A 16,099-nucleotide genomic window follows, 5' to 3' on the forward strand; every position below is an offset into this window, starting at 1 on the left:
TGGGGCCAGTATTTGAAAAAACTGTCCATAAACACTCTGTGTCAATATATTACCAGCTAGGTCAGTGATAAGAATAATCTAGTTTCATTTGCTGCTAATTTTGAATCAAGTTACCATGTAGTAGGGCATGCTTAAATCACTCATCAGTGTACGGGAAGCAGTTATATCAATAACAGGTCTTGTGTAACTTTTCTTTTGGCAACTTCATCTTTCCTATATACTCAGAAGAATAACCTAAACTTCTCTCCCTACTGGGTGTAGGGGCCTGCTGTCAGTACCTTCTAAGAAAAATAATAACGGATTAAGGCACCTTTTTGCGGGACACTTGAGGGCTAAAAAAAAATATAAGTGTGTCTCATAACATCCAAACCAAAATTATTTTTTCATACACACAAAACATTAATTATTCCACCGTAAACTATCGCCAGGGGTTCCGTGAGAATTCATGCTTTATTTAATTTTTTCTATTTATATACAGTATTATATTTTCTCCATTTAACATACCATAAGGAGTCATAAGCCTATACCTTATTATTGTAACATATCGTGCAAGATTTTTGTCTTCAATTTTACTAGAGGTAGGTATTATAAATGAGGGTGAAATGGTTTGCACAGTAGGCAAGCAATGGGGGTTTGAGATGGCATGTTATGAAGCATACTCGTTTTGCACAGTTCAATGGATTTCCCAAGTGTTATGAGCTGTTTAGTAAGGATTTCTGTAATCCCATTTTCATTTCTTAGTTAGTCTGCCTTGAACAGAGCAAACAATCCTTTAGTAATTGCGAAAAGCAGATTCTGAAATATTTAGAAAGGAAGCATTCAATTGATGAAGAGGATCAGAAGGACAATGGCTTCATATATGTATATACAGTATACTGTACTGGGGTTCCTTGGGATAAGAAAAACTGTCTCAGAGTTCCTTAAGTCCCAAAAGTTGGAAAGCATTGCAACAGATCTTAAAGAGCACCTCATGGTCCCCCAGCTAACGATTGAAGACCATCTTAGATCTACCAATAATACAAAACCCTCTATCCCCACCGAGGCACTCTGCCACCATTATGAGAATACAAGAGGATTGTTAGTCAATTAACAGATAGGCACCCAACCAGACCTGTCACCCCCTAAGCCTATACCATGTCGGGTGCTCAGTCGTACCTTTACTTTAGGTACCATCGATAGATACCTGATGGGGAACTGAAAGAGAATGATTATTAGCATTCATAATAAAGGTAACTACTAATTTTCCTGTCATACAGCATACAGTATTGTGAAAGATCTGTTGATAAGATTCTCAAGCTAGTGTGGTGAAGGATCTAACTATGTCATAGAGGATCCTGAATCCACAAGACCAGCACTTTAACCACTTGACCAAAGCATTTATACAAAAAAAATAACTAGCTTAAAGGGAGGGAGGAAAGCATGAGTCTGAAAGCCTCACTCAATGGGAATAGGTCTATGACCAAAAAATTCCTCATAAGGTTTACTGTAGCCTTTTATCTTATCTCCAAGAATTCTTACACCTGCAATGAATTATGATATTGAACTACACAGCTATTCACTTTCAAGGCCAAGACCAACATAATCCGCCGAGGGAAGAAACATTAAAAACCTTGCCTCTGCATTGGAACATTCCTTACAACTCATGTAAATCCTGCATGTGAGGTGGCTTCTGACAGAGTTGGAAGGGGGAGCACTGGAAATTCTTCAGAATTCAAAATTTGATGGGTTGCACAACGAAAGATTGGCAGATTAAAGTCAATCAAACGATAACATTAACACCAGAAGCTATGGGCAAAAAGGGTAAATGAAATGCATGAGTGAAGCCAGCAGTACTAGATGGTCAGAAGCACCTGATAAGAGAGTTGTGTGAACACTCATTCCAGCTGTCAGTGTTATCAACGGCATAACAGAATAGGAGGTATCAGGGTTGTCAGTGTGGTAAAAATTTGGATGGGTTATTCGGATTCAGGGAGAGATAAATTATCCTTAGGCAATGTTTATCAATATATCACTTTTGAGAGGAGCTCTTTGTATATCCGTACTTAACAGGTGGAAACAGAAGAGTGAGGAATCTCTGACAGGGAAGAGGATAGTGCTCTTGATCCTGCGTTCTCACCAGTTGGATAATCGTTCGTTATCAAACTCAAACGATCGATTCCCACTCGCGCTAAAACAATCTCCCTAATCAAAGGACGAAGGCTAGTATGCTATGTAGGAACAAATTAACTAAGCTTTCCAAAGTATAGACTCCACAAAGGTTCAAATAATGACACAAGAATTTGCAAGATGGAGAAGGAACACCCGAAGAAGGCTGAAAAAAATACCAAGCGATTTTTGGATACTAGAATAATCTGCACAAGGTATAGTACAGTATTCAAAACAAAATAAGAGATATCATAATCAGCACTCAAAAGTATACTGTAGAAAGATCTTCACAATCAAAATAGAAAGTGCATACAAATCCATATGTATTTACCTTTGTCCAAGCCTCCAAGATCCTTTGGGAGTTGAGCATTGAGAGCAAGCTGAAGAGCTAGCTGAGTCTTACCACTGCCACTTTCTCCATATATTTCTGTGATCCCTTTTGCTGGAATTCCACCTCCAAGGACTCTGTCAAGTTGAGAGCAACCACTTGTAATGTTGGAGGTACCACCTTCATCTTCCTGGAGTAATTCCCAGCCTAAAAGTGTAAATGTACTAATTTTACTTGAAAAAAAAATCTATCTAAAGCAGAAAACCAAGTAAACCATGCATAAAACATTATTTGAAAAGGACACATACCTCCTATAGAATAATGAGGTACAACAATCTTTGAACAAAAATAGCTACTTGAATTATGAAAATTTGGTCTGTTGACCTGGTAACAAAACTGCTGGGTTATTCAGTGCAATGATATAGAGTTAAAATGTATAGCAGTGTACATTGAAAAAATTATTTGTATTTGCATATGTATACATCCAATACTGTACATCCCTACAAATCAAGAAAGGCAGTGATCAACTTTTTTTCCATCAAATACAAGAAAAAATGCTTAATATCACAAATTTTTAAACGTAATTTGTATTTTTCAGAACCAGACAAACGTAAGGCCTTTAATAGGAGTATGATTTCAGCAAAGCTTTTAACAGCTGTTAAAATTTAATATGAGTTATCGGTTGTTACTGATGGGTAGTGGGGGAAGCACTAACCCCCTGCCAGTTCACTGAGTAGCCACTGTGACCTTCATTTAGGGCTTGCAGGGTGGATGAGACAGGAAGTATAACTTAATGACTCAAGATTGTATAGTTAGGGAAAATATTGCAAATTTTAAAAATATTTTGTATTCATCCTAACTATAATAGGACAGTGATTCAGCCCAGCAAGAGAACTTGGCAGTTAAGATTTATAATATGGTGTTGGCACTAGCCAGTAGTAACTGGACAGATTTTGAGTTTTGGCTACAAAATCTAGAACAAAAGATGAGAAGACTTGCCTCCAACTCTCAAAATAAGACCGTCTTTGTGCAGCAAGACCAGATAGACCTGAAGCTCCGAAGAGTGATAATACTGAATACAATGAGGATCAGATAATCCTTTAGACTTCTGGACCGTAAAGACCTTATCTGATCCCTTAACGGGAGACTGAATGCACTAAGAGGCTCAAAAAGTCACACGTACAGGAGTACTTTCCCTCCATTCACTAAGCGTTATTGATCTGGGAAAGGAATGGGGGTGTGCATATCGACAGCTTGCTGCACACCCCGGAGAGTGCGCCTATCATTAGCAATAGCTTTGCGATCATCAAAACCCTCTGAGTAATTGCAACCATGCATTTTGGTGATGTGAAGATATTTCACCCCTTAGAGGGAGCACACTAAAGTAGGTATGTGTGGATCCTTGGGATTACAAGAAGATCTGTCATCACATGCACTAGTATTAAGCTTGCTAGAGTGGGAGCGTGCAGCTGTGCACGTATGAGGAGCGCGCTGACCACAGACAAAGTCTGGAAAGGCAGGATTGTAAGATCTAGTCAGAAAGAAGCGAGTGTGTGAAACAGCACGTTCGTGAGTAACAGAAGAATCAGGGTTCAAACTCCTTGTACGCTTGGAGACACGTTGCTTACGAAGGTGCACATAACTCTAAAAATATGCAAGGACAAGCATGCTCACCAAACACAGGAGAATAACAGCTTTTCTTTCCAGAAGAACCTGTTCCTCCTAATACCATCTTCTTTGGTGAACTCAGAAGGTTTATAAATCAAGGATGTGTTTCAAGGTTGGAACATCAGCAAGCAGCTTGGGTTCAGGCTCATTGAACAAAAGGATCATTAGGCACTGAAGAAGCATTATAGCATTCCTCTTCAAGGGATTAAATGCCAAGACTAACTTCTCTTTCAATGGAGTACTTATAACCCCAAGGAAGTCCAAATGTTTTCAACCAGAATAAGATCTGGAGTACAGATGGCTCCTCTTGAGGGAGAGGTTCTCCTGTTTTGCTGTGGAAAAAAGGAGTCTCCGAGCCTCAAGACTAGTCCAGGGGTTAATTTTTCAACACTCTTCCCAGTCCTCTTTCCCAAAGAAACCAAAGGGGAAGGGACAGAGTTTTACCAAAGACCAAAGGGAAAGGGTCAGGGTACAAAGTACTAGGGATTGAAGAGGTCTAGCAGCTTTCTTTGACCTCGAGGATGAACCTAAAGGTGAGGAGAGACACTTAACTCTCCTTCTACTTCCTGCCATATGCCTGTCACAAGGGGATTCTAGGTGGCAATAGTTCCCCTTGCATGAAGGGCATAAGGTATGAAGAAATAACTCCCTGCCGCTAATAGAAGTGTCTTATCTTCCTGACACCCAAGGGGAGCTTTGCATGTTTGCCTTCAGCATGGGCACGCATACACACACACACACTATGAAAGGAGTAAGAAAGGCTGTCATTAAAGAAAATGTCCAAAAGAAGACGACAGCATGTCAAAGTTAGTCAGTGGCAGGAATCAAAGTGACTGTTCAGTGTACCCGCAGAGGGGACAGAGCGAGGCTTCCTCGCCACCGGCCAGTAACTACCAGGTACTGCTGACACCATGTTATAAGTTTTAACAGCTGAATTCTCTAGCTGTGCTGAATCATTCTCCTATTAGAGGATGAAAGTTCATACTTGTGTAGGAACAAACAAATTACTTTTAAAAATTTGTGATTTGCTCCTACACAAATATAACCCCTTGTCCTTTATTAGGCATCTTATCCTTTGGTGGGTGAAAGTCTATACAGTGAATAAACTGTTTAGTTTAAAATCCCAGAATGTCAAGACACTTGGACCTTAGGAGAAGCAAGAGTGTTGACTCCAATCCATCTCTTATGACCTGAATTTAAAGTGACAGAGCTAGGTTCCTGTCAATTAGAAAAATGGTCATGGAGGAATCTATATCTCCAAGGGATATGATGTCTTCAATGAACAGTAAAGCTCAAATAAAGTGATGGGTGTACATTACTATCCCACTTGTCAGGAGAATGGGGGAAAGAACTTCAATATTATTCTAAAATAGAATAGTTACTCAGCATGGTAGCTTACCTGTATGAAGGTCAGGTCCATTGACACAATGGTTTGACTGCTGCATCCCAAAGAAGGAGGAGGAAAAGAAGATAAAAAGCCACACACTCTTAATCTCACCTTAGAACGTCATCGCAACCTCTATCTTAGATGAGATGCATTTTGTCCTATGAGGGAGTAGGTATGTTACACAACCTGATGAACAGTTACCACAGGTCCTAAAGGAAATACACTGAATACTTGTGGGTGTATTTCTGTAAATAGTGGACTGTGAAGGTTGTATGGCATCTCCAGACTCCAGCCTTCCAGACTTAGCCCACTGAAAAGTTCTTCCTAAAGGCTAACATTAGTGCTTACTTCTCTTACATCGTGAGCACGAGCATGTACCGGTTTCTCTAGTTAACTAGCTGCCTGGATTTTTGCTCTATTTATCGTCTTGAGAAGCCAGAAAGAAATAGTGTTTATTTCTGTATCTTCCTTTTGAACCTACTAGAGCTGATGAAGAAGTTCTATAGTCGTGATAAAAAGGGTTAAGTCCATTTCAGGTGCTGTAGTGTGTTAGTGCTCCCACAGGGGAAAGAAGTACTGTAAAGTGTTTGGATCGTCGGTTACATCCCTAAGTGAGGAGATAGAGAAACATTCAAATATTGCTATACACTCAGAATGAAGGAGAGAGAAACCTTTTTCCATCACCCAGAATGACTTATTAGATATGATACGCCATGCAGCTTGCCTACTCTTTTCGTTGAAGCCAGTAAGAAGACAGTCTTAAGAGTTAAGCCCTTGTTGGGATGGAGTTTTCTTGGAAGACAGGAAAGTTCAAAGCTCTTCATGAGCATCGATAATTCCCACAAAGAAGAAAGGTCTTGACCCATCAGTCTAAAGACTTGTCTCAAGGCTGAGCAACAGCCTTTCACCACTGAGACCAATAGGAGCTTTTCTCTACATAGGAAAACAAGGAAGTCTACAATAAGCTGAATAGAGACTTTGAGAGGAAAGCTACCCCTTCTACAATATTAATAATAAAAGAAGGCCAATTCTGCCTGGTAGACTGCTGTCAAGGACTTTCAGAGGTATCAAGACATTTCTTGCGCCATGTTTTTTTAAAAACCTTTTACTCAGAGGAAATACTGGATAACCTCCACTCGCGAAGTGACAGGGACTTCATCAAGTTGTCGTGTCTGCAGATGGGGCTCGCAGAGCAAGTTAGGCCAATTAGGTAACTTTCTCGGAACCTTGGTCAAAAGCATCAGAAGGTCCAGGTACCATTCTGCCAGGGGCCACTAGTGGGTTACTAACATTATCATAATCTTTGGGGTAGACAGCATCCTGATTACCATCCTTCAAATTTGGCAAAACAGGACAAAGCATAAACGTTGAGGCCGTCCCACGAATATTGAAATGCAGCCTCTAATGCTGCTGCCTGATCTGGAATTCGTGAGCAGTATACTGTATAGGGAACTTTTTGCTGAGTCTCGTCGCAAACATATCGATCATTGGAGAACCCCATAAAGTCAAAAGACTTCTTGCCACTTGAGAATGAAAAGACAACTCTGATCAAACCAATTGTTCCTGGCAATTTAGTCTGTAAGCGATCACATTCCTTTTACCAAGAATGAATCTCGCTGAAAGCTTGAATGCATTGTTCTGTAACCACTAGTGAGCTTGCATCGCCAACTCGCTTAGTTGCTGTGAACAGTACCTCTTTGCTTGCTGATATATACCATTACTGGTAGTATTGTCACTTATCAATGCTATCAAGTGGCATTTAAGGCACTGCTAGAATGAATGCAGTCAAGACAGCTGCTTTCAGTTCCGGATGGTTGATTTGCAGACTCTTCTCCTTTTGTGACCAGAGACCTACAACAAAATTGGTTCCTTACATGCATCCAGAAAAAGAAGTAGCTGTGAGGGAGGACACTTCAAATGATTCCCCTTTAAGAGATTCATGTCCCTCAGCCATCAGTCTACATCGGACCTCACTTCTTGTTCTAAAGGAACTAGATGATGAGGTGAGTCCCTACTCTGTAATCAGTGTCTGAAGTGAGAGTTGATGTAGACGGCTGTCCGGGACAAATTTTTCTTACGATGATAGATGACCCAGTAACTGCTGTCATTGACCAGCTGGTAGATGTTGATGGCATACAAAAGAGTTTTCTACTCTTCTGAGTCTAGTGACACAATTGTCGGACAGATAGACTTTTAGCATCCCAAGATACTCTATCCTCTGCTTGGGCATGAGGCTCAAATTCTCTAGATTTACCATGATGCCCTGATTGTGGCAAAAGGAGAGAAGTATGCCTCAATGTTGAAGGAGTAACCTCCGGGAGGATAATAGGATCAGCCCAAGTACCTCAAGAGCTGAATCTTGTTTACATGCTCCTAAGTTAATATGAGTGTGAATACTTGAGAGAACACTCAGGGGGGCATCTGACAGTTGAAAGCCCAATGCTGTGAATTGGGAGACCTTCCCCACAAAGATGAAGCAGAGGAACTTCCTTGACAACTGATGGACCAGGATTTGGAAGTACAGTACGTGTCTCTCAGGTACGAAGAGAGTATAAAACTTTTCTTCCTAATGGATGCTTTTACAGTGCTTGCTGTCTTCATCTTGAATGGAGTTTATGGAACAAACTCGTTCAAGGCTGAGAGATTGATTGCTGGTCTCCAGTCCCAAGTCGCCTTATGAAGGAATAGCCAAATATAAAAAACTGGAGACCCATCCAGCACCCTTACTTAACATCTCCTGTACCTCCAACTGAAGAATGAGGTTTTTCTATGAGTTGGTTGGATAACAACGTTGCCAGAGTCAGTAAGGGTAGGACGAGAGCCAGTGAACAAGAAGCAGGACCTGTGTCTGAGGACCTCTACCAACCAGTCCTTTGTCCCTGCGATACTGCCACCTTGCCCACAGGCTTGCTAGGCAACCTATCAACTCATAGCAGTTGCAATAGGGGGCGGCCTTCACTAGATTGATCTAGCTCCTCTACTGGGATGACCAAAACAGCAACAAAAAAAATTGGGCAAATTCTGTGGATCTTCTTGAAGTGGAACTTGTCCGAGTAGACCTTGCTCTAAAGGCCGCAAGGGTATTCTCGAGGGACAACTTCGGTACTCTCAAGGGACAACTTCAAATATGGTATTGTTTAAATCTTTAAATCTTTTCCTCTGTTCTGTCTACCTTTTCAGGTGGAATAAGCTACACTCTGAACAATTGGGGCATTCCTCAATTCCAAAGCCTCCTGCTGACCAGGTAAAGTATTGTAATGTGCTTACCTGATACAGTACTGTATTATTGTAACAGAGTAAGTAATCTATTGTACTTATATGAAAAATGATATTTTCATTATAAAATAAATTTTTTAATATACTTACCCGGTGAATATATAAATAGCTGACGTCTCCGACGGCCCGACAGATTCCAAAAAACTCGCGAGCGATCGCCATGAAGGTTGCGGGTGTGCCCACCAGAGCCGACTATCGGCCAGATACGGCATATTCTTCTCAACCAAACCAGTTCTTCTCAGTCCGTAGGGTCTCTATCGGGGAGGAAGGGAGGGCCTTTAATATTATATATTCACCGGGTAAGTATATTCAAAAATTTATTTTATAATGAAAATATCATTTTTAAATATTAAACTTAGCCGGTGAATATATAAATAGCTGATTCACACCCATGGTGGTGGGTAGAGACCAGTATTATAACAATAAAGGCGTATATGCTCAAGAGTTTTTGACAAATATTTCATAAAAACAAACTTAAGTATAGGTACCTGGTAAGGAAGCTGACTCTGATGATTACTCTGCCTCATTAGTCCGCTTTCCTCACGAAGCCCAGCCATCCTCTCAGGATGCTGAAAGACTCCCAGGAGCTGCTATATCCAGGGCGAACACCCCTATAACAGGACCTCATCAATACCCTTAATCTGGGCACTCTCAAGAAACAACATTTTGACCACCCGCCAAATCAAAAAGATTGCGAAAGACTTCTTAGTCTTCCGTACAAACCAAAACAAGATTAAAAATTTCAAGAGTAGATTAAAAGGATATTGGGATTAAGGGAATGTAGTGGTAGAACCCTCACCCACTACTGCACTCACTGCTACGAATGGACCCAGTGTGTAGCAGTCCTCATAAAGAGTCTGGACGTCTTTCAAGTAAAATGAAGCGAACACCGACTTGCTCCTCCAAAAGGTCGCGTCCAAAATACTTTGAAGGGATCTATTTTGCTTAAATGCCACCGAAGTCGCTATCGCTCTAACTTCGTGAGCCTTGACCTTAAGCAAACTACGATCCTTCTCACTTAAATGAGAATGTGCCTCCTGGATTAAAAGTCTAATAAAGTAAGATAACGCATTCTTAGACATGGGCAAAGAGGGCTTTTTAACGGAGCACCATAAAGCCTCTGAACAACCTCATATCGGTTTAGTTCTAGATAAGTAAAACTTAAGAGCTCTAACGGGGCACAGCACTCTTTCAACTTCATTACCTATGATCTCAGAAAGACTAGGTATTTCAAAAGATTTAGGCCAAGGACGAGACGGAAGTTCATTCTTGGCCAAAAAACCAAGTTGAAGAGAACATATTGCTTTATTAATTGAGAAGCCGATGTTCTTACTAAAAGCATGGATCTCATTGACCCTTTTAGCCGAAGCCAAGCTCACCAAAAAAAGTGTCTTGAGGGTAAGATCCTTCAGGGAGGCTGAATTTAAAGGCTCAAACCTGTCTGACATTAGGAACTGTAGGACCACGTCCAAGTTCCAAGCAGGAGTTGAAATACGACGCTCCTTAGAGGTCTCGAAAGACTTAAGGAGGTCTTGGAGATCTTTGTTATTCGAAAGATCCAAACTCCTATGCCTGAAAACAGAAGCTAACACGCTTCTGTAGCCTTTAATGGTGGATGCAGAGAGGGAGTGACCGTTTCTCAGATATAGCAGAAAATCCGCAATCTGCGCTACAGAGGTACTGGAGGAGGAAATAGAGGAGGACTTGCACCAATTTCTAAATACCTCCCACTTCGACTGGTAGATCTTGATGGTAGAGGATCTTCTAGCCCTCACGATCGCTCTAGCTGCCTCCTTCGAAAATCCTCGAGCTGTTTATATATCCTCGAGCTTAACATATATATATGTTAAGCATAAGTGAAGCAAGTCACCGGTGTGTGGAGGGGGGAGGGGTAGCAAGCTACCCTTCCCCACCCCCCGCTAACTAGCGCGGGGGTAATTAACCCTCGTTAAAAACTATTGGCTCGTCATTTCAGCTGCGCTAAAAGTAATACCCTTTGTAAATAGCGTGGTTTGTATTTTGGTTACGGAACAAACACATTAATAATCCTACTTTAAAGAGAGAAAAATCTAGTTCACCTTACATGTTCTTGATTCTGGAAGAATGTCTTGAACTAAGGCACTAATCAGGCTTTCCACATCAGAATTACTTAATCCTGCTCTCTCCCGAAGCTCAAAATATGATGTAGAAAAGATTGAGCGTGCAGAACAAAATCCAGCTGAAAAAAATATATCAAAGTAATTAAATAAGTAAGAAAATACCATTAAAATAGGTTCATATACAAATTTAATGTCAACAATATATAATTTCCAAGTAAATACTTAACAAACATGTCATTATATGTGAATAAATTCAAAATTATTCCTTTAACTGCACTTAATACAATATTACTGTTCCATTTACACAAAATTTTGCTTTCCTTCAGTACAATGCTTAACCCAATGAAGAAGGCAGCCTGTCTTTAGTAGACCAGGCTGAATTAAAACAAGAAAATTTGGGTGGGAAATGATAAAAAGTATGAAGCGTGGTCATAAAAAGTGAGACTTTACTTCCCAAAGAAAGGTTAATTGGTTGTTAAAATCAGATACCGAGCAGTTATCCAACTGGGTAGGGAGTGGGCCGAGGAGCCCCAGCCCTTCCCAATTGGAGAAAATTGACAAATTTGCAATAATTTGTATTTTTCCTAACTATACAAACCTAGAGCTCTTTACGTAGGAATATTATTTTGGCGATATCTGAAACCAGCCGTTGAAGCTTTTCCGACGTTAGTTAGCGGAGGGGGTAGCGAGGGTAGACCAACTACCCCACTCACTCCAGCACTAGTAAACAACCGCCACTTTACAATTGCGGCAGGACTTCCAGGGGGAAGGTGATGGCAGGACCAGTATGTGTAAAAAGCTCCAAGTTTGTATAGTTATGAAAAATAAAAATTATTCCAAATTTGTCATTTGTTCTGGCACTATGTACAGTACAGTACAAACCTCACGTTCTTTACCTAGGAGACTCGCTCCATGGTAGATGGAAGTCCTAAAAGCAACTGGCGGGTAACTGTCTTGCGATGACACTCTGTGCTTCGCACTAGCTGTTTAGAAGGCACCCTGACACCTCGTGATCCTAACAGGATGACGGGCCAGGCAAATGGTGCTAGGTGTATAATTTATCAATGTGACCTAACCAGGTAAGTGTAATTTTGGAGCGAAGTTCCTCACTTAACCTAGACATTGCCCAACTCCACCTTGCTTGGAGAAAGGGTCTATGGCAAATATATAAAAATATATCAGGCTACACAAAGGGCATGGCACCCACCTGCAGTTAGAGAAAGGTTAGCTTGCAGAGTTCCTCAGAAGCTGAATCCCAAGAGAGGGGAGAGTGAAATAGGAAGTGGCCAGTCACTCACACATTCATTCTAGACTTACTCGTGGATAATATCTGCCCTCAAACGACTGCTACTGTACTTGTCCTACAAGGGAGTTGAGGTGTTAATGACCACATTTTGTGCAGCCAACACAGAACCTGAGGTAAATGTATTTAGATTACTGTGGTGTGAATTTGTTTTGCAGGAGCCTGTTGTTCAGGGACGTCGTGAAAAGGTCCACCATCGGGAAACCCCACTAAGTCAGGGCTTTATTGGCTACTGCATGATTCAAACACCCGTCAGAGCCCACTATCTGAGTCACTCTGCTCAGGTTGTTCAAGAGCACATTCCTTTTGCCCAGAATGAAGCGAGCTGATAAGGATAGCAAGTTGTTATCTGACCATCTTAGCATTTCCACTGTTAGATGGCAAAGGGACTGTTAAAAGGTATCACCTTGTTTGGTTACATAAGCCAGTACCCTGGCTTTGTCACTCATCAACACCAGTGAGTGACCCACCAGGAACTGATGGAACTGGTGTAAGGCTAGAAAGGCTGTCCTCATTTGTAAGAGATTTATGTGCTGCTACCTTTCGAACTCTGACCAGAGCCCGGAGGACGTGTGGTGCAGCATGTGGACCCCCCACACTTCTTTTAATGCATCTGAAAAGACCATCAATTCCAGGGCCGGGACGAGAAGATCGACACCTCGGCAGAGATTCTTGTCTCCGACTCACCAGCTCAGGTTCGTCTGCTGCTAGGGTCCCATAGGGACCAGAGTATCCAGACAGTCCTCATGATGAACCCATCTGGATTTTAGCTACCACTACAGAGATCGAATTCTCGGGCAACCATTGCTGACTAGATGGACCAGGGATGTTAGGTGACCTATGAGACGTAACCACCGCTGAGCTGGGAGAGCGTCTCGTTGAAGGAAGGGACTAACCACCTTCCTCAGCCTCTGGATTCTGTCGTCTGATGGAAACCCTTTCTGCAGGTTGGTGTCCATGATCATCCCTAGGTATACCAGTTTTTGAGATGGAAGCAGGCATAACTTTTCGAGATTTACCACGATCCCCAGATCACGACGAAATTTGAGGAGTCTGTCTTGATGTTGAAGAAGGGTAGGCACCGAGTCTGCTAAAATCAGCCAGTAGTCCAGGTATCTTAGGAAACAGATGCTAACTCTGTGGGCTAATGTTGACACTAGGGTAAAAACCCTCGTGAAAACCAATGGTGCTGTTGAAAGACCAAAGCACAGCACCTTGAACTAGTATTGCTTATCGCGGATGATCCTTAGATACTTCCTTGATGACGGATAGACTGGGATCTGGAAATATGCGTCCTTGAGGTCCAGTGTGCACATGAAATCCTGTGGTTTTAATGCTTGTCTGACAATATCTGTTGTATCCATGATGAACGGAGTTTGAGAAACAAACTTGTTCAGAGCTGAGAGGTCGATGACTGGTCTCAAGCCTCCAGACACCTTTTTTACAAGAAAAAGTCAACTGAAGAAGCCTGGGGACCCAGCGAGGACATCTTGGATGAGTGCCCTTCTCCAACATAGTCTGGACTTCGGCCCAGAGGGCCAGCTCCTTCATGAATCCTTTCATGTAGGATCTCAATGGAACTGGATTCTGAGTCGATGGAGAGGAAGATTGCGTGGACAAGTAGGAGGATTGCCCTCCCTGGCGGGAGCGGCCTTGACCACCATCTTTACCTCTTTTCCTCCTCGGTTGGACTTCCTGCCCTTTTGGTCCAGAGCAGGGGAGGGCTTCCTCGATGAGATCTTGGACGAACCTGCATTTCTGTTGCTGGTCTGTGGCCTGGCCATTTGCTGCTTCCTTGGAGAAGGGGCTGCTGTGTAGGACCTGGAAGTCATGGCCCTCTGAAGGAGAGAGTCCTGGTTGGACTTCCTCCAGCTATCAGTTGCTCCATCAACGTCATCAGCCCTGAAGAGGGAAGGGCCCTCCTCCATCGAATTCTGCAGTCTGGTCACCTCTGCCTTAGGAACCTGCCGATGGAGCTTCTCGGTTACTGAGTCCTTTTGCCTAAGAATCAAGTTTGCCCACAGATTAACTACCTGATGGGCAAGAAACTCTAAGGTCCTGGTCACCGATAAAAGGAATGTTGCCATCAACTTCCTCGTGCTTTCCTAGGACCAATCCTCTGTCATGATCAGGTGACCCACTGACCACACCCATAGATCCAGCCACAAAGTTGCCAGCATGGCAAACTTAACTCCCAATATTCTTCTGATGGCTTTGTTCTCAAATCTACAAAATCTGTTGGATATTGTTTCATTGCCATATCACGACTCATGTCCATACAGTAACACCAATCTCAATCAACTGATATATAGCCTGATTTTTACATGTAATTTCAGGAGATTTCATTTCCAAATTTTACTTAACCTAACCCTTGTCTGATTTGCTTTTTTCAATCTTTCAATAAACTCAAATTCTAATATTACACAATTCACAAAGCCATTGAAGTTGATTGGGACAGACCAGGTCAGTAATTAAAATGAGTAATATTTATTATAGCACAATATTCCAAATGAAGAAAATAAGAAATGTTCCTGGTGTATTTATAGGTACTCTAGACTGTTCTGATGCAAATAAGTTATTGAAATCTATATTTTCTTCCAATTTTAGATGTTTTAAAATTCCGAAAATTATATCTGAAAAACCATATTTTAAGAGTGAGACAAACACAAGAATACCAACTAACCTAAGGTTCCCAATTAAACCTATCCTAGGAGCTGTATCCTTACATATATACTTACTGGGGAGAGGAGTATCATTAGTTTACCTTGAAACCAAGTCTCATTCCTGTGTTTGCTTCCCAACCGGCTTCACTCATGGCAAACTAACTCAAAATCATATTTCTTAAATCTTAAAACTAAGTTAATAATCTCGTACCTCTAATTTTCAGGAGTAGCATGAAGAAATAGTTCTAAAGTAGAGTTCTGCTAATGTCATTTATATTTTTAGCAGTAGAACTAGCCTAGGTAGTAGGTTGGCCAGGACACCAGCCACCTGTTGAGATACTACCACTAGAGAGTTATGGGGTCCTTTGTCTGGCCAGACAGTACTAATTTGGAGCCTTCTCTCTGGTTACGGTTCACTTTCCCTTTCCCTACACACACGCACCGAATAGTCTGTCATATTCTTAACATATTCTCCTCTATCCTGCAATTGTTCAGTGGCTATCTTCCTCTGATGGTAAGTACAGTAATACCAAGTTTACTTGCTTGAGGGTACACTTGGGCACACGATTCGGTTTTATCTAATTTCTCTTCCTCTTGTTTTGATAAAATTTTATAGTTATATATGAAATGTTTATTTTAATGTTAATGTTCTTAAAATATTTTTTCTTGTTTCCTTTCCTCCCAGGGCTAGTTTCCCTGTTGGGGCCCATGGGCTTATAGCCTCCTGCTTTTCCAACTAGGGTTGTAGCTTAGCAAGTAATAATAATAATAATAATAATAATGATAATAATAATAATAATAATAATAATAATAATAATAATAATAATAATAATAATAATAAGTAACTACAATTTGAAGTTAAATTTTCAGACAAGTTTTACTGCTTAACCTTACCCCTTCGCAGACCATTTTTAATTCTTGGATTGATAAATAAGCGACTCAAATCATCACTTGGGTCTCTTTTTCTTGACGTTTCCATATCTGACAGCAAACCAAAAGATCATAAAACACCTTTTTGTTGAAATTTGATAAGTATTTGTTTACTACTGTTTACACCATAACCAAATTCTTCTTCTTTTAAGATTGGCGCCACAATTCAGCAGTATTTGCGATTGCCGTAAAGAAACTTCTATATAATATAGAATGTAATTGAAACAATTTTTTTTATAAATTATTATGTTTTCTGTTAAATTATCTATATATATATATTTATATGCTATAAATGTTTTG

General features: G+C 41.0%; 1 protein-coding gene across 1 annotated transcript in view; it reads right to left on the reverse strand.

The window, feature by feature from the left end:
• LOC137615232 (DNA repair protein XRCC3-like) overlaps window positions 1–15,969 on the reverse strand; it is a 400,961-nt gene extending 384,992 nt beyond the window's left edge. The window contains exons 1-3 of the mRNA XM_068344925.1: window positions 15,764–15,969; window positions 10,888–11,022; window positions 2,477–2,680 (exon numbers count right to left, since the gene is read on the reverse strand). Of these exons, the coding sequence (XP_068201026.1) occupies window positions 2,477–2,680; window positions 10,888–11,022; window positions 15,764–15,848 (424 nt within the window). The 5' untranslated portion in view covers window positions 15,849–15,969. The remainder of the gene's footprint in view (window positions 1–2,476; window positions 2,681–10,887; window positions 11,023–15,763) is intronic.
• Window positions 15,970–16,099: the final 130 nt, after the last annotated feature.

Source organism: Palaemon carinicauda, chromosome 21, assembly GCF_036898095.1.
Source record: "Palaemon carinicauda isolate YSFRI2023 chromosome 21, ASM3689809v2, whole genome shotgun sequence".
Taxonomy (NCBI): domain Eukaryota; kingdom Metazoa; phylum Arthropoda; class Malacostraca; order Decapoda; family Palaemonidae; genus Palaemon; species Palaemon carinicauda.